This window comes from Chiroxiphia lanceolata, chromosome 8 (genome assembly GCF_009829145.1).
Source record: "Chiroxiphia lanceolata isolate bChiLan1 chromosome 8, bChiLan1.pri, whole genome shotgun sequence".
Taxonomy (NCBI): domain Eukaryota; kingdom Metazoa; phylum Chordata; class Aves; order Passeriformes; family Pipridae; genus Chiroxiphia; species Chiroxiphia lanceolata.
In genome coordinates this window covers 12,575,663-12,596,460 of record NC_045644.1, presented here as the reverse complement: position 1 = coordinate 12,596,460, position 20,798 = coordinate 12,575,663, and the positions used below count along the sequence as shown (strand labels likewise).

The window sequence follows — 20,798 nt, the reverse complement described above, 5'->3', positions numbered from 1 at the left end:
TGCTCCCTGAATTGGCTAACCACAGTCTCAGAGAAGTATCAAGACAAAGAGAGTGCAGGGAAGAGAATCAGGGCTGCTTATGGCAGCAGCTGCCCCCTGGCTCAGCAGCACTGTGACCCTACACAGCAGGAGCCTGACTGGCTCTGGGGACCCAGACCCATCCAGTCCTCTGGTGGAAGCTGCATGGGATAATAGAAAAGGGATGTATACCATGCTCCCAGACAGGCAGCAACAACCTGAAGTCACTCGTACCACCAACACATGGGAAAGAACAGCGGCATACACCTTCCCAAACACCTCCACTCTCAATAAATGCAAGTTTGAGACTGACCTAGAACAAAAAATTAAGGAATTAAAGTGCATCAGAAACACTGTGGCTGGACTCAGGACCCATGGGGCAATGCTCCCATGGTTAGAGAATGCTGAAACAAGTCAGAGAGGAGTAGGAGAAAGGAAAGAGCCTACAATGCCCACAGAACTGCAGCAGAAGCCCTTCACAGCCATTGCTCTGGTGGTGCAATGCAAGTGGCCCTTGCTGGGTGTGTTAGAGCCCTACAGAGGGGCAGGGCTGTCATGGCTTTGTGGATTAGACCAAGATCCTCTCTCCTGCACTTCTTAACCACCCACCTGAGCTCTATTAGCAACGAGCAAGCTCTGGCCATGCTTAGAGATAGCTAAGACTGCAGCTGTCTCCAGACCCCCAGTAGAAATTTGGATCCATTTCTACCCACATTCATTTTGATTCCTTGTCCTTGTATTTACCTCACGGCAGAGCAGCTTCCACAACTTGCTCACTTTCATCTTCAAAAAAACCCCTTTCTATCCCATGTAAGGGTGGTGCACAGGCAGACCCACACTGAGGACAGCTCAAAAGCCAGCCCAGATTCCTGCCCAAGTGACAGAGCCTCCCATACTCTACTTGGCCTTTCTCCATGAGGTCCAAAGAGTGGAAAAAGGCTGGGACCAGCATTAACACTTGCCTGCCAAGCCAGTGGGAGGCAGGGGGAGGTAGTACCTGGGTATGAGCAACACTCCTGCCCTTAGGAGGAATGGTGGGAAGACAAGGCCACTACCCTCCAAGTCTTCCTTGCAGGGAGCAGAAGAGGCATGCACACCCTTCAACCAGTTTCATTCTCTAATTTAGCACTGCACAGAGCAGAACTCTATCATGGCAGTCTCCAAAAATAAAAATAGACTGGATTTTGTTGGTGGGACAGACCCCTACATTCACAGAGCCAGTAAGGAGCTACTCTCTGTCTCGGTACTGTCCCCTGACAGCTGAGCTGCCAAGGATCGGGATGTGCTGAAGGAGCATCACGGCTGCAGGGCCAGCTGAGCGTCCAGGAGAAACTGAGCCAGTGCCTTCTGCAAAAATCTGTGCAACAGTTGCTGCAGCAACTTCAGTTTCTTGCCCCTACATGTACATCTCTCTCCCAGCACAGGACAGCCCAAGTCATTTCTATCATCGTCAGGTTGTGCCACTTGGGGAATGCTAAATATGCAGCTGAATTCCAATTTAAAAATTCATATTTATTAGAAAATTGTATTGTTAACTCACCAGAAATGTATTTTACTAGAGGAGTTTTTAGGGCAACCTTCGGAATATTACTATGTCTCTAAATAAGACTAGAAGAGAAAGACACTTCGTGTGTTGGAAATTTGGCCTATTTTCAGCAACAGTAATGACAGTAGTTTTTATATCATGTTCCTCCTCCTGCCAGCATGAAGGAAAGCTCTTACAGCCTAAGAGGACAGCAACTAACACAGGATAGCAAAACCACAGATTGTAAAAATACAAACACACTCCAAATAAATCAAATTAGAAGCTGTAATTTGAGAGGGAAGCATCTGAAGTTGAGATAGCAGACTCTCTTGCTGGCAAATCCATAGCACTCCATGGCCAGGATCATCATTAGCATGTTTCTTTACAAAGATCAATTAAACCACGGCAGAAATTAAGATTTCCCCCCTTGCAAAAAAACCGGTGAAGCAGCAGGAGTTGCAAAAGAGACCTTTGATTCACCCTTAATTCATCAGATGAATCATTTCATGTTGAACAAACATCAAACCACACTGAAGAAATGCAACCAAAACCTCCCAATCCCTAAAGCCACTTCAGTGGGCTCACTAAACCATGCAACATTGATCACACACATTACCAAAGTGCTATGATTTACCTTATTACATGCATTAGTTAATTCATGGCATCTTTGCATAAAACTTGACCTGCACTGTAAGACCATTTGACTCTTTTTAGCTGCAAAGAAAGTAAGTTTGCTCTACCGTGTATTTGAGGAGACTGAGTTTGCAGGCCAGATGAGCACCCCACTACTTTTGCACTGTTACTTATTAAGTTGAAGTAAATGGCCCATGTGATTTAAACTGAGATCAAACAGAGACCAAACGCAATTTTGGCAACAGCATCTCTCTGTAAGATCAGTGTTGAGCGTGTGGAGTCAAAATCACTGTTACAGTTCACTGCTCAAGCATGAGGAACTGCAATTCCTCTGCCCAGCAAACCTCCACGGACACAAGCAGAAATCTAGATGAGGCAGTTACCTGTCAAGAGTCAATTGGTTTTTTTCCTCAGCTGCACACTCCCAGGGCAAGAGAACCAACCAATTACTGAAAAATCAACTCAGAGAGAAGATTGCAGAGGAAATAGTTTTTCAATAAATGTTTTTAATTTTAATCCCTTTGTATAATCTTTAGGTATTAGGGTAACAAGAAGCCTAGTAAGTATTTCATAGCCAGAGTTGCACTGCTCAGTGTTAGCCTCTCTTTATCTGACATGAGTGACAACTGCTGGCAATCCCCCTAACCCAATTCCTCTTGCTAATCCCCATCTGACAATGAGGCAAGAACCTCAGGAAATGGGCTCAGGATCTCCGGTACATTATCATTAACACTGTCCCACCATACCATTTTACACTTTGTTTCCATGCCTTCACAGACAACATCCCTGGGGAGGCTGGGGAGGGAGCCAGGCATCTGCTGTTTGACCTGGGTGCTTGTAATCACATTGGATACAACATGGCTCCTTCTACACTCAAAGGCCCCAACCCTCCGACTGCCCAAGAAACACCCTTTCTTGTCTCTCACCTGGTCAGTTGGGAGTGCTGACCCCAATCCCTCAGGCCAGAAGATAAAATGCTGTGCTCCTTAACGTGTTCAGCAATAACCTAAGAGACTACTAAGGGCAATCCTTGTCCTTGTCCCAGAACACATTCAGGCAGTTAGAGCAGCGGTGGAAAACCAGAGCCACTCCAGATACTGGCCAAGACTTGCCAAAGCGATGTTGGCGTGGGCAGCTCAAAACCTCCCAGAAACAGTGCAGTTTCCAACGTACAAGCACTCCACCTCCTGAGTAAACAGTCTGAGACAGGCCTCCCAAAACCCCAGACAAACCCCAAATCCACTCTCAGAGCCACTCTTTCCTAACTTCACCAGTGACCTACTCAGCAGCAACAGGTAAGTGGTACCAGGTCTCCCATCTCGCAGGAATGAAAAACCGCTATGACAGATCCATACCATTTCCCTTGCGGAGCTGCACAGGTTTCACCAGTGGTGTATGAGGATTTCACAAGTCTCGGAGAAACAGCTGGAAGCACAAAGCATCACCGCACACTTGCCAACAGCCAGCCTGGTTCCTCCTCACCATCCATTTTTAAGTCTCTCTACACATGAACCTTTTACACACAAACTTTACAAAGAATCCGCCACTGAACGATCATCGTTATCCCTGCTCAAACGTCCTGCTCCACCCAGAAAGATGGCTTGCAACCTTCTGGTTTTACCTTTAGCAAATTACATTAGAGACTTGTAAGGGCTTCCGTCATGATCCCCCACACTGCTACCTATTGCTGACACTGCCACAGTAAGCACAGGTTCCAAAGTGCTGTTGTAGTTTCACTGACAGTTGTGAAGAAGTGCAAAGATACCAAGTATAATTTTAACAAGTGGTCTCTGCACATTTTTCATCCATTGAATAGTGAATTTAAGACAGGCAAACCTACTGCCTGTGTTACTTCTACCAGTGCTTCTGAAACAGGTCATGAATCTCAGTGCAAAAACTTCCTTAAAACGTAAGGGACTGTGTTCCCCTCTTGGGTCTCCCAAAAAAATCAACCTCTAAGATGGAGTTATATATCTGAAGGGCTGTTTTGATGAAATAAGCTGCATTCTTATTATTTTCACTGATACACATCTTGTAGGACTGATTTGTTAAAAAAACAGGCACTGGGCACACAAGAGAGGACATTTAACAATCTTCATGGCAGGTCCTGGGAACGTTCCCCCGCAAAGGACGATGGAGAGATACCAGCCAGGAGAATAGCTGGCCAAACAGCCAGGATCAAGGACAGCTCTGGACAAGGAACTCAGTACAGCAGAGTCAGCATCCAGCTTTATAAAGGGGACAACTTCAAGCGATGCTAATTTTAATGGCAGCAGATCTACAAGCTCAGAACTTGGACTCATGGGGATTGAAATCCCAGGGACTGCTATGGCCTCTTCCTTACCCCAAAGACCAATGCCAAAAACATTAAAAAATAGCAGATATGGAAGCTGAAAAGAGAGTGTGTTTGTCCGGAACATCCCAACATCAGTTTTGGATCATCAGCATCACAAACCAGCCTACAAAGAAGCTTGCTGATAATCACCCCAGCTATCTCCACCAATACACATATGATGTGGCACGTCATTTCTGTGTCTGCCAAAACTACAGGCTCCAAATGGTGACCTTGGTTCTCTTCCCCAAGCACTGAGGAACTCTTGTTATGTTTGGCTTGTCCACCCTTCACAAAAACAGCAAGCTTCCACAGCGTCAATCTGGAATTATTCACTATTGCTGAAGTTCAGACAGAAACCACAGGCCACCTCTCCTCTCACCCAAGCAGGATGTGCAGAAGTTGTCCAAATGAGAGAGCTTCACCCAAGTGCTCCAGTAACCCTGCCAAGCATGTCATCAGGCAAGATGCTGCCCCCTAAAACGATGCCCTTCATCTCTACTGCTCCATTCCCAAGACCTGCTGAAAATTGGTTTATCTGTGCTATCAGAACATTAAATAGACACCATTTGCTTAAAATGACCTCAATTAAAGCTAACTGTGGGAACATAACCAGCCACGTTTTCTCTTCTCTGCTTTTGCAAGGCTTTGGGACTAGCTCTGAAAGTCCCTGAAGGGAAGAAAATGTAACTGTGAAAGAACCACAAGTTGGAGGCATCCTCCTTCAGGTTGACACAGTGCACAGTGCAGGGACAGGACAGATCCAGGAGCTGTCTACTCCAAATCACACCTGATTGCATCCAGAATATCACCCCATTGAGGTCAAACTTTCTCCTGGCAGCTGCATCTGGCCTCTGCCAAGATGAGCAAGGCTGTACCCAGCAGTACAAATTAACCCATCACATGCTTGGTGTTGCCCAGACTGAACTGTTGGCAGTTCAGTGTTCAGTGTGCAGTGACTGTGAGAAGTGTGGGGCAAGGAAACCTGTTTGCTCTGTACCTTTCAGGGTGGTGTTTTCTACAAGAGGAGGCCAGAGGAGCTCAGCAGAATGAAGGCTAAGAAGGGCCACAATCATTCTCCATAACAGTGGGGAGAAGAGGGATAAGAGGTCAAATCAAACTGAGAGTGAAGAAACCTTATGCAAAAGGACAAAACTGGTGTAAGAACAGGATGCTTGTGAATAACGAAAGGTCTGTACTGGAAGTCATCAACCATCAGAAGAAGCTTGAGGCTCCCAGTCAAGCCAACACAACCACCCTGAAGGTTCATATGTGGGAATGCAATATGCTTAGACAGCATTAATGACCCAGGTCTATGTTCTACAGTTCCATGACCCACTTTCAGCCATAAAAGGAACACTGTTTTCCATCAGTCCAAATTATCCACTAGTCTCCTGACAGCTCTGAGAAGGCACTTCTGCCAGGAGACATACTGCTACAAACACAATGCTTTCCCTGTCTGATCTGTCTACCTTGCAAAGAGGTGCTGATGTACAGAGTGTTGGAGACCCTTGGATGAAAGGCATTAGATAACTACAAGGCCTGAACATATATTAATAGTAATACCAGACGTGATATCTCCAACAAAATAGACTGCCACTTGACCCAAGACTGGGAAGCAGAAAGGGATCTGTCAAGGCCCAGATATTCAACACTAGCCCATAAACATGTGATGGGATCCAAAAAAAAAAGTGTATGGAGCAGAAAAGGGAGTTGGAAGTGATGATGGAGGTTCACTTCCTCACGGCATGCACTGTGCTTCCTAACTTTACCTGGCCAAGAATCAACAGCTCTCGCTGCTGTGAGCAATATAACCAGGCCCAGCAGCCTGAGTTAGTGCCATACAGCTAAGGGACATCTGGGAAGGCATCACGAGATGCAGGCTGGGTCAGAATGAAGCTGTATCTAAGCTCTGCACTCTGTTTTTAATGAAGTTAGATGGAAACTGCTTAACAGCAACATAGAGAACACAGGGTGCTTAGTCTTAAGCAATTGGCAGGTAACAGACTTTCTGACCCAACCACGTATCTTGACTGCTGTATTTAATGGCAGTCTTATCCCCAGAAATTTGTCAGTTCTTTGTGAACCAGTTATACTTTAAGTCTTCATAACACTTTTCAACAAGGTGTTGTACAGCTTAATTATGTAAATAAAATTTAATTTTATTCCACCTCATACCCAAGAATGTTGTAATTCCTCCACTATTGCAAAGGGGTTAAACCAGTTCTCTATCATCTATCCATGCCTGTATCAGAAGAATTATAGGTCTGCATTCAAATTAACATATCTCTCTCCTCTTTTCCCTGCTTCTAGATTACTTCAATTGATGTGGGAGATGATTTTAGACAGGCCTTGGTATGAGAAGGATTTGACTGTTCCCAGTCAAGTAGAGGTAGGGATAGGAGGTTTGTTTGTTTTAAGCAGATTAGCTCCGAACCACTGGAGGTAACTTTATAAATCTTTTCTTTCATATCCTTTGCAAAGACAGCTGGAAATAAGTCTAGAAGCAAAACAAGGAACAAGAGTTACAAGAATGTTATAAATGGCTTTATTTCATCTGTGGTGAGTGCTGTTTCTGAAAGCTATGGAAGTTAATTTATAACATTAGCAATTTGACAACCAGTCTTTTTAATAGGAACTCAGCTATTGTGTTTTGAAACAAACAGGATCTACCATGGACAGGACCTTGCCCCTGGCTACGACTTGGCTATTATTTTATCAATTAGAAGCAAAGCTGGGCTGCAAAATCCTTCACCTTGTTTTGCATGTGGGTCCAAGAGTTTGTCTTGGCCAATGTAACCAAAAGATGAAGGTTTACAAACCAAGGCACCTTTGCTAAACAGGTACAAGAGCCCCATCTAATACAAATACATTGAAAAGTGTTACCCACAACTGCTGGACCCTACATGTGTTCCCCATAAAGTGTTGTAGGCTTTTGATGGACACAGAGATCAGAACACGGGCAATAGTGGGGAAAAAAGAGCCTGGGAACTCAAATACATCCCCAAAGTGAAAGGACATTTGCTGACAACAGTACTGCACAGTTGGCTTTGGTGCTTGGCTCCTGGTAAAACAATGACATAATGCTGTGTTTACTAGCAGGAAAATCTGAGGGTTGGAAATGGATCTGTAAAAAAACCACTAACACGTTTTTCTGACAAGCCAACAGATTAACATCTATTGTCACTGGGGCAAGGCCAAACTCGACTGGAAGTGGTCCAGGAGTTTGATGTCACCAAGAGGCTTGCAAGGACGTCAGCTAAAGAGTGTTCCCATGTCATCTCAGCATTTACTGCTGTGTTACTGCCCAGAGCAAGCCATCAGTCACTTCCACCTTCTGTTTAACCCTTCTGTCACGATGTGCGTTGGCCTTTTGGCAATAGGAGTTGGAGCCAGATGTGCTACAGCTCATGTTAACCAGACACAGAAGATTGATAAAGGACCAGGCAGGACAGGATGCTGTCAGATAAACACACATTTGATCAGGTTTGGACTGTCAGCCCTTTGCTAGTACCAACTAAAGTCTCTCTCTTTTACAAACAGAGTGGGCATCATTTCTTCATTCGACTCCTTAGAATGTTTTCAAGTCAACTGTGAATCAAATCACATGGCCAAGTTGCACCCTTGCCCTGATCCGAGTCAAAATCTTTATCACATCCCAGCAACACCTCATACACAGCAAGACAATGACCAAGAAGTTGCAGCTCTACACAGACAAGATCTGTACACAAGGACACCTGGAATCCTATAAATGCCAGTGTCTGGTAGAGAACAATTTCACTCTTCTCATCGGAGAAGTCGAGCCCTGATGGCCCAGTATCATTGTAGGGTAACATGGTGGGCAGAACCCCACAAAGCCCTTGGCACACAGGGAAAGTGTTGGGTCACCTCTCCTCAGGAGTGAAGGCTGCAGTAAGCACATCAGTGCTATACTCTCAGTCCTTTCAGACTCTCAGACCAGTGGAAGGCACTGGTGATTGCCCTCAAGATGGTCTCCAATCCAGACCTACAATATTTAAGAGATCACCTAGAACCCCAGATTTGAGACAATGGCAAATAACTCCATGCTGTGAGAAGGATTAGAGCTTGTCAGAAGAAGGGGGAAAAAATGAAATAAAAGACTATTCTTAGAGTCTGGCCAGGACTGTGGCATCAGCTCCAATGGGACCTAAAGATCCTCTGCAAACCTCTGCTTTCTGCCCCATTTCTTTGACCATACCCTCTTCTTGTTCAAACGCGGAGCAATACAGAAGTCAAAACAGAAGCAAAGCACACGTGTGCACACACAAAGACCCTGCATCAAAACCCCAGTTCCTACCAAACACCTGCACACTCCCCCAACAAGAAGATAAACACAGTAAAACAGCAACCCCAATGGTCATTCTGGCCCAAACCAGGGTACACAGACGTACAGTGTTACTCGCAGCTGAAAGGATGGTAGAAAACCCAACCAAGGCACTGCAGCCAAGCAATTTGACCAACACCTTTGGTGAGGCAAAGGGTCTGAGCAGCAGTGCCTTGCTCCCATCCCCAGGCTGTAAGTCTTCAGACCCCACTCACCTGGGCCAGAGCCTCAGTTCTTTCAAGAAAGAGACTCCCTCCAAGACAGGAGCGCCTCTGGCACACCCATACACAGTCACTCTCCAGTGCCACTGGCAAATTGCCACTGCTAAACAAAAAGCCACTGGTCCAGAGAACAGAACGAGGTTTAGGGACAGATTGATAGACTCTCCCCCACAGATCATGGCTACTGTAATCTCCAAGGATTGTTACCCATGAAAAAGGTAGTTAAAATATTTTTAGATTAAATGGAACTATTTATATTTATCATCAACAAGTTGGGGATATCTGCATTAAAGGATGAAATGCAAGCTACAGCTGCCCAGCTCAGAAACAGGTGGAAAGTTGCTTTCCCAAAACAGCCCAAAGTTTTGACACAGACTGCTAAAATCACAGACAGCAGCAAAAGATTAAACAGAAAATCTCTTCTTGAGCAATAACAGCCAAAAGACTCTTCCATATGCCTCAAGTGAGAGCGTTCCAGAGGCTGGCTACTGCACTAGATTCCTTTTGAGTAAAACATCCTGGGTTGTCTTTATAAAACAATTTTTGCTGAAAGGTTAGAAGAAAATTTATCTGAATTCCCCAGGAGACAAAAAGAACTTGTTAAGGACATCCAGGGCTTGTAAAATGTAGAAGGTACAGGACTGCAATCTTTTCATACAAGGAAAACCAGCGTTGATGTTCCTCTAGAACCAGTCATTTTTTATTCTTTTCTAATAGCTCTAGTATCTTATTATTAATATAAAATAAGCAGGCTTTTGTTAATAAAATGGATATTACCACCAGCACAGCTTCAGAGATTCTAGACAGTTTCACCTGATATAGATGCATTTATAAAACACACACAGACCTTCCTTGCTATTCCTGGCTTTCCTCTGTCCCACCCCAGAAGGCAGCTCCAGAGCCTGTTTTAATCCCACTTAGGAAAACACTGAACTCCAGTCTTTCTTCCTGTCTGGGAGATGGGAGAGGCAGATGTACTTAATCTGCTCTCTATGGTCTCCTTCCCGGAAAATACTTCACATGTCCTTGTTTGTTTGTTTTTAAATTCTAAGTGATTTTAATGCCAGTGAAAGTTGCTGCAGTGACAGCCCTGGGAAACTGCAGGCCTCCCACTTATGCACTAGCAGGGGCTGTGCCAGCTGCCCTGATCCTGCTGAAGACTGGGAGCTCAGCTGCCTCTCATAGCATCCATCCTGGGAATAACCATCCCTCAGCTCAGGCTGCTCAAGACAAGGCAGAGGTCAGAGCATCAAATTTTCAGGCAAAGAAAATGTACTGAGCTCAGACAGCAAGCAGCGAAGCTTGTTTTAAAATTGATTTTTAAAGTATTAAAACATTTAAAACTGATATTCAACGTATTTTGCTTGGGGTCACATGGGTCTACTGTAGGTTTTCACTGCTGGAGAAGGAAAGATCAGGAATAACCTTCTACCCACAAAAAATACATGCATGGGCTAATTTACAGAGAATAATAGATAACCTGAGACAAAGAGTAGGAAAATCTCACAGGATGCTGAGGGAGCAACTCAAAATCTCACCTTTACAGAGTTAGGAAAATGGTAATTGAGATGCTCTCTGCTGCATCAAACCTCTCGTGGTACAAGAATGCCTGGCAAGATTTCACCCCAGCCAGTGAGCTTTCCTGACAGGTAATATGGAGACACCAGAGCGAGATCAGAGAGCAGCGACTAGTAGCCTACTGCCAAGGGCTACTCCCAGAAAGACCATACTCCACTTCAAATACTTCCACAGACCCTGGCACTCCAAGACAGGAAAGAATGCCCTAGAGGAACAGGCTCAGAGTTGACAAGCATGGCTGGCATCCTGGATGTGTGTTTCCTCAGAGGGGAATGCAGCTCTTATGTCATCCATTCATTACCCATTCTGCTGAGCACTCTTAGGGAAGCAACAGCCTGATTCCCATTTCCAGATAACAACATGACCTTGCCATTCTGCAGCCGCTGCTTCCAGGGGCAGACCTGCCAGTAGAGGCATATGACCCAAATTTGGGGGCTTCAAAACTGGTGCTAGCAGTCAGTCCTTAATAAACACGTGCATCTCACACTTTATAAAAGGTGTTGGCTTGGCAGCAGAGCACACCAAGATCCAGAGAAGTTCAAGGCCACATGAGCTCTTCTACCACACTACACACTGTCCTGTGTGTATCACACTGGACATTCAAACCTTTCTGGATGATTTATGAACTTCATACATTACAGTTTGCATTTACAGGCATGTCCTGGACAGTGGAGAACCATGCTTCTAGTATGTCAGGGGCAGCTATGGAAGACTTCTGTAAAGGAGACAGAATGGCAGTGCGGAGCTCCTGTTTAAACACAGCTATGGTTAGTAGAGGTTTGGCATGCTTCTCCCCTAGGAACAGAGAGAGGGATGTTTTCCTTGCAAACAAGTTTGAATCAAGCCTATAAAATCATTCTGCTGAATACTGAGGGCATCAGAGCCCAGTGCACCCGTGCTTTTAGCGAGCGTGCTTTACAGGAGAAATAAAACACACCCCCTTGGTCAGAGAAACAGTGCCAGCAACATATCAAAACATAATTATTGCCAGTCAGGTTTCAAACACAGTGTGTATGGGACCACACACATATTTATTGACACTTACAGTCTATGAATATTTTATTCTATCCAGTGAGTCAACTCTCACAAACTGAAGAAGTTGCACGATAATAATGGATGTTACTACACAGCACTACAGCCTTATTGTGAAGCCGCGGTACATCCAGATCCTGTGCTAGAGCAGTCAGTGCCTATTAAGAGCAATTAAGAATACACTGCAGCATACTAGTGCAATATGTGATATTCTGATAAAGACACAGATTTGGGGATGTATATTCTGCCCACAAAAGTAGAATGCTCCCAGTCCAAGGACTTGGTTAGCGACACATTGAGCTCCTCTTCCAGAAACTGGAATAGGGAGCAGATTTGCCAAAATTAATAGCTCAATAAAATCAAAAAGAGAATATTAACAATTACCACAAAGGTCAGCCCAAGCATGAGAGCATCAATTAACACCATCACCATATTCAAGCCTGTACAGGTGCTACAAGAAATAGAGTATTTCTCTGCTCTACCTTCACCCTAGGATAATTTAAAGTGTTATTACATTATTGTCCTCCATGCCCATTCTTTGAAATAAGGCCTAAATACCCACCAGGCAGTAGCTCAGGTTACCATCACACCAGGACGATCACCTGCACAGCTGGCTGACATTGTCTCACTGCCCCCACCTGCCTGTACCTGTGTGTCATCGTTTGTCTTAACAGCCCAGCACAGAGACCATCTTTCAGGTCTGTGTGCACGTTTCAGTGCAAAAGCATCCTTGCTTTATAATAAGCACTCTTATGCACTCCAACACCCCCCCTCCACATATTTATAAATACATACAATGAGAATATCATATAACTGACATCTTGAATGTGAGCTTGAAGGAGTAAATTATTATTATTACAATACATTCACCTAGAAGGTGGTGCAAAGAGTGAGAACAATAAAGTGGGAAGGCTCTAACTAGCCTGGATTATATTCCACTTTAAAATCCTTTGAGGTGAAGAAAATCACCTGGTTTCCTTTTGCTTTCCTTCCCACACCAAATGTGATTATGTTCCTGCCCAGAAGAGGATAAATAGATCCGGGAGACTATGTTTTTGCTCTTATCATAAAAACAAAGGGAGATGCACTATATTAAAAAACTTAGTAATTACGAACTTAGTAATTACTTTCAATAAAGCCTTTCTCTAGAGGTGTGAAATAAGGCCCAGCAAAGCTACTAGGGTTTTTTTTTTCCCATTAACTTGACTGCATTTGGCTTTGACACTACCTGATTAAGCAGCAGACACCACCAATTTCAAGCAGAGAGCTGCTACTGTACAGCTCTCTGCCTTCTTCATGCAATATTTACACAGAACGCTCCAGGCAAGAAGGTGTCTGCTCTTGCTACATGAAAGCACTCAGCTTCACAATGTCAAACAACACACGGTGCTGTCAGCCCCTCTAATGAACCTGCTCTTCTCTGTGGTTTCTGGGGACCAGTTCCCTTTGCATGAGCTGGCATAGATTAAGTGGATACAGCACGAAAAAGGAAGATCAAAAAAAAAGAAAATCACCTCACATTAGAAGGTCCAGCTGTTTCCTCCCAAATGACTAAATTAAAGAGCTTGTACGTCACCTCCTGCCTCAGGTAGGGGCACATTGAATCCCTCTTCCTGTTTAATTCATATAAAATGGGAAATGGGTTTTGAGGAAGACAAAGACTGAATACGAGCGTAGTATTTTTTTGGACTGTACTTTTTATCAGATAAATTGCAAGACTGCTTTGAAAGCCAAAGAAAATACTGTAAAATGCTGCCACACACTTCATGGCTGGCTTTGGTTCAGCCACTTAACTTCTTGCCTCATCTTCCCAGTGAGAGTACCAGCATATACCCTACCTTGTAGGGATGGGAGGAGACAACGCCCTTGAACTGCCCATCTCTCCAAGGGCTGAGTGGGGGTGTGAGATGAATAGACAAGCTGCTCTGGGATGCAGGAAGTCTGGGCCCCATTTCCTATTCCAACACTTGTTTCCTTAGGATGTCTGTTCACCTCTCTCTCCAAGATTTGGTGTCTCCATTCCTCTCCCTTTTAACTCAAAAGCAGTGAAACACATAATTCTGACTACAACCTATCAAGCTGTGTTACACTAGTGGGCCCCAGCACCCACACATTGACCCCACTCAGGGATCTCATGAAGCCAGAGGTCACTTGCAGTTGGCAGGAGCCAAAAGCACTTGTCTCTTAGGAAAACGTCCCCCTGGCAACCAAGTCCCACTGAAAGTCAATAGTAGCATCTCCATCGCTTTTAAAATGGAACTTGGAGGCTTTGGGGAGCTGTTGCCCCCAGCTCACAGGCTTGCTAAAAGCTTTTCCCTGAGCTTTCATTTGGCTGCCCTCCCAGCACGCTGCAGGTTCAACCGTAGGAGAGGCAGTGCAGGCAGCCTGCTGGGCTGTCAAGGCTCCAGCGTTACTTCATCCTGCCCTGACCACAGCGAATCAGGACAACTACCTCATCTCTCTATTGGTTTTTAATCTATTGTTAAGGCTGGGGACAGTCATTTGCTTTGCAAACTGTTGAATTTAGAGGCCACTTTCTCTTACCTGAGTGTTACCAACTCACAGCTCTGCTGGAAGAAAGAGCTGTGAGTGCTCCTTACTCTGCTGGGGCTCCTCAGCAACCCACAGAAGCAGCCTGGAGTTCCATAGGCAAGAACTGCCAGGCAGCACATGGTGAAAAGCACATAAATGCCCAAAAACATCTGAGCTACTTTGCAAACCTGCTCTGAACAAGCTCAAAGGACTGTGCCTCTCTTTGGCACTTCCTAGGACAAGGTAAGAGTGAACAGACCTCCAACAGAGAGAACCACATGCAGGTATGGCAGTGGAACGCTGAGGGGATGCCGAGAAAGGGAAGAAAGTGAATCTGTTAAGCCAATGAATAGGAAAAACCTGTACTTTATCTTGGCCTCATAAAACAATGGTGTCCAAAAAGTAAAAACCCAATAGGATATGGAAACTAAAACCTCTTTTTTTAGAGAAGAATTTCACTTCAACAAGAACATTTCAATCAAAAACTGGTTGCAGTGATAAGGAAGAGAGAAGTCCTCTGGGTGAAGGCAGCTTTGGACTAGCAAAGGTTTGACCTCTCCCTCCTGCTGTCCCTGCTCCTCTGGCCATTTGGGAGTAGGGACTAAGAGTTGAACCAACCTGCAGAGAACTGTCTACTCATGGCTTCCAGGTATTTCAGAAACACTGACTTCTTTTCTTCCTGATGTGTTTCATCAGACTTTAAAAAACAACCAAATCTTTGTATACACTCTCCAAAATCATAAGATTTGCAACTGAAACAGGCAGAGTGGTGGATCTTTGTCTATTCTACCTCAGCAGGGCAGTGGTCTACACACAGAGAAAGCCACTGCAAGGTTTTACCCCAATCTGCCTTCTCCTGAGCTCTCCTCTGCTCTGCACACAGGGGATTACAGCCCCCTTTGACACAAGCCTTGCCAATGCACAGAAGTTCAGTTCTGAGAAAATATGAAGTCACAGAGCAGCCTGCTAATTTTCTGGCTCTTGCCCATCACCCCAGGAAAAGATAATAGTAATAATAACCATAATAATTCAGGTCAATGAGTCAAGCTGGATCATGGTCCTTGGAAGGAAAGCCACACAGGATGTCTTGATGAGGGGAAGGGAAGAGCAAAAAATGGATCACAATTTCTAAATAGGTGCTCAATCTACTCACCTAACACTGCCTTGTGATTCATATCAGGTTCTTCACTGCTCTCTACCTGCAGGCCACCAAACATGGGAGCTCCAGGTATGCCAAATCTTGTTCACTCTGGAAGATACCTGATTCACAGACCCCAGCTCTGCTAGCTAAAATAGTCAAACAAAGAAAGGCTGAGCTTTCCTTACTCCCAAGCTGCTGGTACTCCTAGCACAAGTGGCACACGGAGCTCCTCAACTCAGACCTGCAAGCAGGGCCACACCCACTTGACGACCCAAGCAGGGGGAATAAAGCTCCTTTTCCCAGGATAGCAATTCCTTCTCCCAGGTAGGAACAAAGATCCTTGCCACTAAACCCATGACATATCCAGACTCTCCAGATCTTTGTATAACAAGCAGTATGCAACATAGAGAAATGAAGCCATGAAGATGCCTGATCGCATCCGAGTTGCTCTTGAGTCTAAGCAGTAAGCAGGAGCAGCCAAGAGACAAGGAGCAGAATCTGACCCTCACAGTACAACATTTTTCTTCAGAGCGTGCTGACATTTTACAACAGGTCATTTGTGACAAGCACAGTCACATTCTCCTGGGAGCAGTGCTGAAACTCAACACAGCAGAACTCAATCCCTTAAAAGTCAGCAATGCCAGTGCCCTGAGAAGATTAGCAACCATATCCGTGCAGCAGAGAGATTCCTACAAGAGATCTCAAGACATTCAGAGATGCCATTAGGAAACAATTACCCTGGGAAGGAACTGGGACAGTATACCTGCATCTCAGATGACTAAAATCAGCAATGCACCTCAGTCTAACCGGAAAGAGACAGAGCAGCCACTTATAAAGCAAGAGCGTTTTACCTTTCCTCCATGCTGTACAAAGCTGAAAAACACACAAAGCCCAACTGCAACTGGAGTAGAGTAGTGCTGGAAGAGAAAATCTGTACTGATGTATCCATCCCTGCCCTCGGGACAACACAGGCACACTTAAGAGACCTTAGAAATGACCTCAAGCATATAAATGTCTGGTGAGATAATGCACATCAGTAACTACTCAGTCCTCAGCAGAGTGGTGGGGGGGTGGGGGATCCCATTCATCTGGCTTCTAATGAATATTTGCCATCACCCAGGTCTGCAAAGCAGTGAACAGGTGAAGGTGCTAATTCAATATCCCCTCCTTGAGAGCAAGATCAAGACCATCTGGTAGGCAGAGGCTCCCTGCAGGGCTTCTAAAGGAGTCAGACATTTGGGTAAAGGGCAAGTTATCTGCCTAAAGATAACCTGGGAACTGAGAGAGGGGAGGGAAAGATGTCTTTTTTTAAGTTCCACGATGGATGGTTAAAGGAGGCAAGCATCAACAGTGGGTCCTTTTAAATACAGAATGCACTTCTGGTTTGGGACCATTTAATGTTTAATTCAGACAATCACAGTTTCAGACTAAAAGCCAGAGGAGCTATCCCATAAACAGATCAAACCTCATCAACTGAGAAAAGAGACTTTCAGACTGTTTAAAGCTTAGCAGGGGCCGGAAAGGGGATTTGGATTTTGCTACCAGCTTTTTCTCTTCAGAATGATTAACTGACACCTTCAACCATTAACCACACTGTCCTAATCCACCCAGCTTCACCACAGCACTGCTCAGCCAATGTGTGACCCCTGCTGCATCAAGGGTCTTTCCAACAAACCCAGACTTGACCTTCCTGACATTGTTCTTGTTAAAAGAAAAGGGAAGGGGGAAAGCGAGGAGATTTAACATTTTTAAAGTATTAGCGAGTGCAAATCAATTTTTAAAACACCATCAGCATGGAGAAAGAACGGGAAATTAATTTGGTAAGTCAAAAGCTGTAAGGGCAGCAGGACTTGTATTGGGGATATACCACTCAAGAAGCGTGTGGTTATTGACCCAACCTTCTGTTTATCCTTTCACAGGCCACCATCCAGGGCCCCCAGCCAACCAGGTGGTGTTGTGCCACCAGTTGCTGACAGAGATGCAGAGGGAAGCATTGTGGACTCGTTCCCTAATAGGGATTTCCCAGGAGAGGGTAGAGAGCTGGCTGGACTCCTATCGAATAGCACTGGATCTAAGATTTTAATCTCTTCCCCCATGCAGAGCCCTACAAAACTTCCAGGGAGTTATTAATATCTTCAGAAGTTTCACACTCGTGGGATCATAGCAGAGGACAAGTAAAGCTGCCTTCTTCCTTTTACTTTCTCGAGTCAAGGCCACAAAAGCTGTGCTCATATCATGAAAAACACCTGCTCCAGGCAATGACTCCTTGCTTCTAAGCCAAGCAGCGCAGGAGCTTATGCGCTACTCACATTTAGCCCTCTCCAAACGCTCACAAAGGTAAGGCCATGCCTTCATATCTCCAGGTTCCCCTATGGTCCTGAGAGATCACAATTAGAAGGAGAGAGAGTCACATTAAAACACCTGCAGTACTCAGGTCCCCATCCACCAGAGAAACACATCATTAATCTGATGCCAAGGCTCATTCACATGGCCTGAAGGTATGGCATGAAGTCGTTTATGAAAGTTGGAGGTAGAAAGGCTTCTTGATATTTCAGAGCCACATAACACAGAGAGCACAAAGCTTTGTACTCTCCAAACTATCCACAGGCAATGGAGAGAGTTAAATCCCAAGCTGCGTTCATATTCATTTTAGCAGATAAGAGTTGTTTCACGTTTAAAAAAGCACAGAACCAAAGTAACCATGATCAGCGGATCAGACCCAGGGAATTAAATTCCTTGAAAGTATGAGTTCACCTTAAGTCAGTTACTCCAGCCAAAGGTAGATGAAAAGCTGCAGCATGTGCATCTGCATCAAACTGCAATTGAGGAAATGAAGAATAGTCCAAGACTTTTGGACCTGTGGGCTAATTTACTCAGGTAGAAGAAAAAGCTCCATAGGGATGTGGAAGACTATTATTTTTAACTGAATTATTCCAACATTTGCTTGTAAACTCAGACCCTATTTTGCTGAATACTGTAAAACCAGAGATTGAGAGTCAGTGGAACAAAAGGCAGACACACATCTAGTCACTCAACAAACCATTTGGTTTGATTTTTTGGCCAAGAACTGGACACATGGAAGTGTGTAACTGTTGTACAGAATATTAGAAAATCTGTACAATGAGAATGGGGAAGAGAAAGATATAGATTTGCCACTAGAAGCACTAAAGAGAGCTTCTTGGAATAGTTTAGGTTACTGTTATTAAAATGCAGTGACAGGGATCAACAAAGATGTGTTTCTACAGGTAAATACGGGAAATATTTTCTTTCAAATCCTGTAAATACAGAATTTTAAAACCTTGTTTTCTGGTTATTTTCCAACAAACAAGAAATTAACAGCGTCAATTTCTCTTGGTAATCAGGGAAGTGTTGTTACCAGTCCTTTTCTATATTTTGGTGCTTGGCAGACCTACTTCTCTGCTGTCACCTTTCATGTGGGATAACAGCCTGCAGCTGTGGCAGCCACAATTTACAGCAGCAGCTTGCAAAAGGTGAAGAAGCCTTTCCCACCTGGAAGTCGTGAGTGCATAACAGACTGAACAACAGGTCCAGCTGTAACCTTAGAGGACATAAGACCTGGAACTTCCTCCTATGAATTAGGCACAAGATGCTTAACTCCATGGTAGATGAGAGCTTCAGCTTTACAAGTCTGCATCTCCCAGCAACATAGTGCCCTCTAGCCTTAAACTGGGTTATGGTCTAAGCCTTAGAGGGAAAAGCTCAGTGGTATGAAATACTAATACATAGGTTTAAGTCCAATCTTTCTCCTTATCTTTCAAGCAATCCATTCAGCTGCTGACCAGCTCTAAAGAAATCTGGCAGACAAGCAATGCCAGGAAACACAGTATACTCAGTGCAATATCACAGCAGATATAACACCCCCTCAGGCTTTTCCTTACCAAAGCTGGAAGATTTACCTTCTCTATACACAAAATCCAACTTTCTGTGTTTAAAAACATATACTGTACCTTGAAGAAGAGTTAAAGGATTTGGTGCAACTAAAATCCAGAAACAGCCAGAGAGAGAAGAAAAGATACCTTCTCTACTTACGTGGAAGGACAAAAGCTACTAGATTATATGTGCTGCAAACTCTTTCAGGCAAAGACACCTCCACATGACACGCTGCAATACCGAAGTTACGGGAAGATTGTTGAAAACTCTCCTTTACTGCTGTGCTATTAGCAGTAAGATGTGAAAGGAAGAAGGCGAACGAGAGATGAAAGAGCTCCAAACGCCAAGTCTGCCTTGATAACCCTGCAGACCGGCTGCCCCCTCCAAAAGGTCTGAATGTAATTTGTGTTTGAGAAGGAGCGAAGATGCGCTCAGTACCGCCGGCTCCCTGGCCCCACCAGCAGCCGAGCCCTGCTCCCCTCCACACCGAGCACCCCGGCCAGGATGGGGACAACCCGGGGACCTGGGAGACCTCCCCCATCCTGTGCTGGGTCTTGCGAGGAAGAAGGGAAGATCCACCTCCAGAGGGGAAGGAAACTTCAAAATCATAACACTAAAACGAGCCAAGAACAAAACGGGATGAAAGAGGCTGAGGAAGAAGATCCGCACCTCCACAGCAGGAGGCCGTGCGGGTCCCCGCTGCCCCCGGAGTCCCGCGGCCGCCTCACCTGGGGCGGGTGTCTCCCCCAAAGCCAGGCGAGGGACGGCACCCGGGGCACCGCTCCGGGCACCGCTCCGGTCCCGTCCCGTCCCTCCCGCACACGTGTGGCCGCCCCCCGAGGGGCCGGGGCTCGGCCGGGCCCCGCCGTCACTCACGTAGTGCTTCGAGGGGTTTCTCCGCTTCTCCACGTCCACCACGTTGGCGTCCAGCACGCTGTAGGACAGCATCTCCGCGCACCGCCGGCGGCGCTCCGCCGCTCCCGCCCGGCGCTGGCAGCACCCTCCGGCCGCGCTGCCGCCGCGGCGATGCCGGGCGGGCGGCAGGGAGAGAGGGAGGCAGGCAGGGAAGGGAGGATGCCCCGGTGCCGGCTCCGCCCCGCGCCGCGGCGGCGGCTCCGCGCTCACGGCAGCCCAGCCCGGCCCCGCTCCCTGCCCGCTGCCCGGGGCTGCGCGGCCGCTGCGGCGGCGGGAGGGGCCGGGCCGGGCCGGGCGGGCCGACGGCTCCGCCCCCGGGCGGCCCCGGGGGGCTCCGGCGCGACGGGACGGGGCGGGAGGGGAGCGGGAGCCACCGCCCCCCTGTGCCGCGGGCGCCGCCGGCTGCCCCTGGGTGCCCCGCTCCCGCCCGGAGCCGCCCTCGGACCCCCGCTCTCTGCAGAGACACCCCGGGGACCCGGGATGCCACAGGGCCCTTCATCACTGGAGAGAGTGCCCTAAGTACCCTCTCCACGCAGCCGGCCAAGGTCACGCCGGAAAGCCGAGAGGGAAGGGCCGAGCCCGCTCCCACCAGGCTCCAGCTGGGAGCTCAAGGCCGGCCACCGCTTGGGGAGGTC

General features: G+C 46.2%; 1 protein-coding gene across 3 annotated transcripts in view; it reads right to left on the bottom strand.

Annotated features, from left to right (window-relative positions):
* SH3PXD2A (SH3 and PX domains 2A) overlaps nucleotides 1–20,235 on the bottom strand; it is a 260,591-nt gene extending 240,356 nt beyond the window's left edge. For all 3 annotated transcript variants that reach the window (XM_032694529.1, XM_032694531.1, XM_032694530.1), the window contains exon 1: nucleotides 20,125–20,235. In XM_032694529.1, the coding sequence (XP_032550420.1) occupies nucleotides 20,125–20,196 (72 nt within the window). In that variant the 5' untranslated portion in view covers nucleotides 20,197–20,235. The remainder of the gene's footprint in view (nucleotides 1–20,124) is intronic.
* Nucleotides 20,236–20,798: the final 563 nt, after the last annotated feature.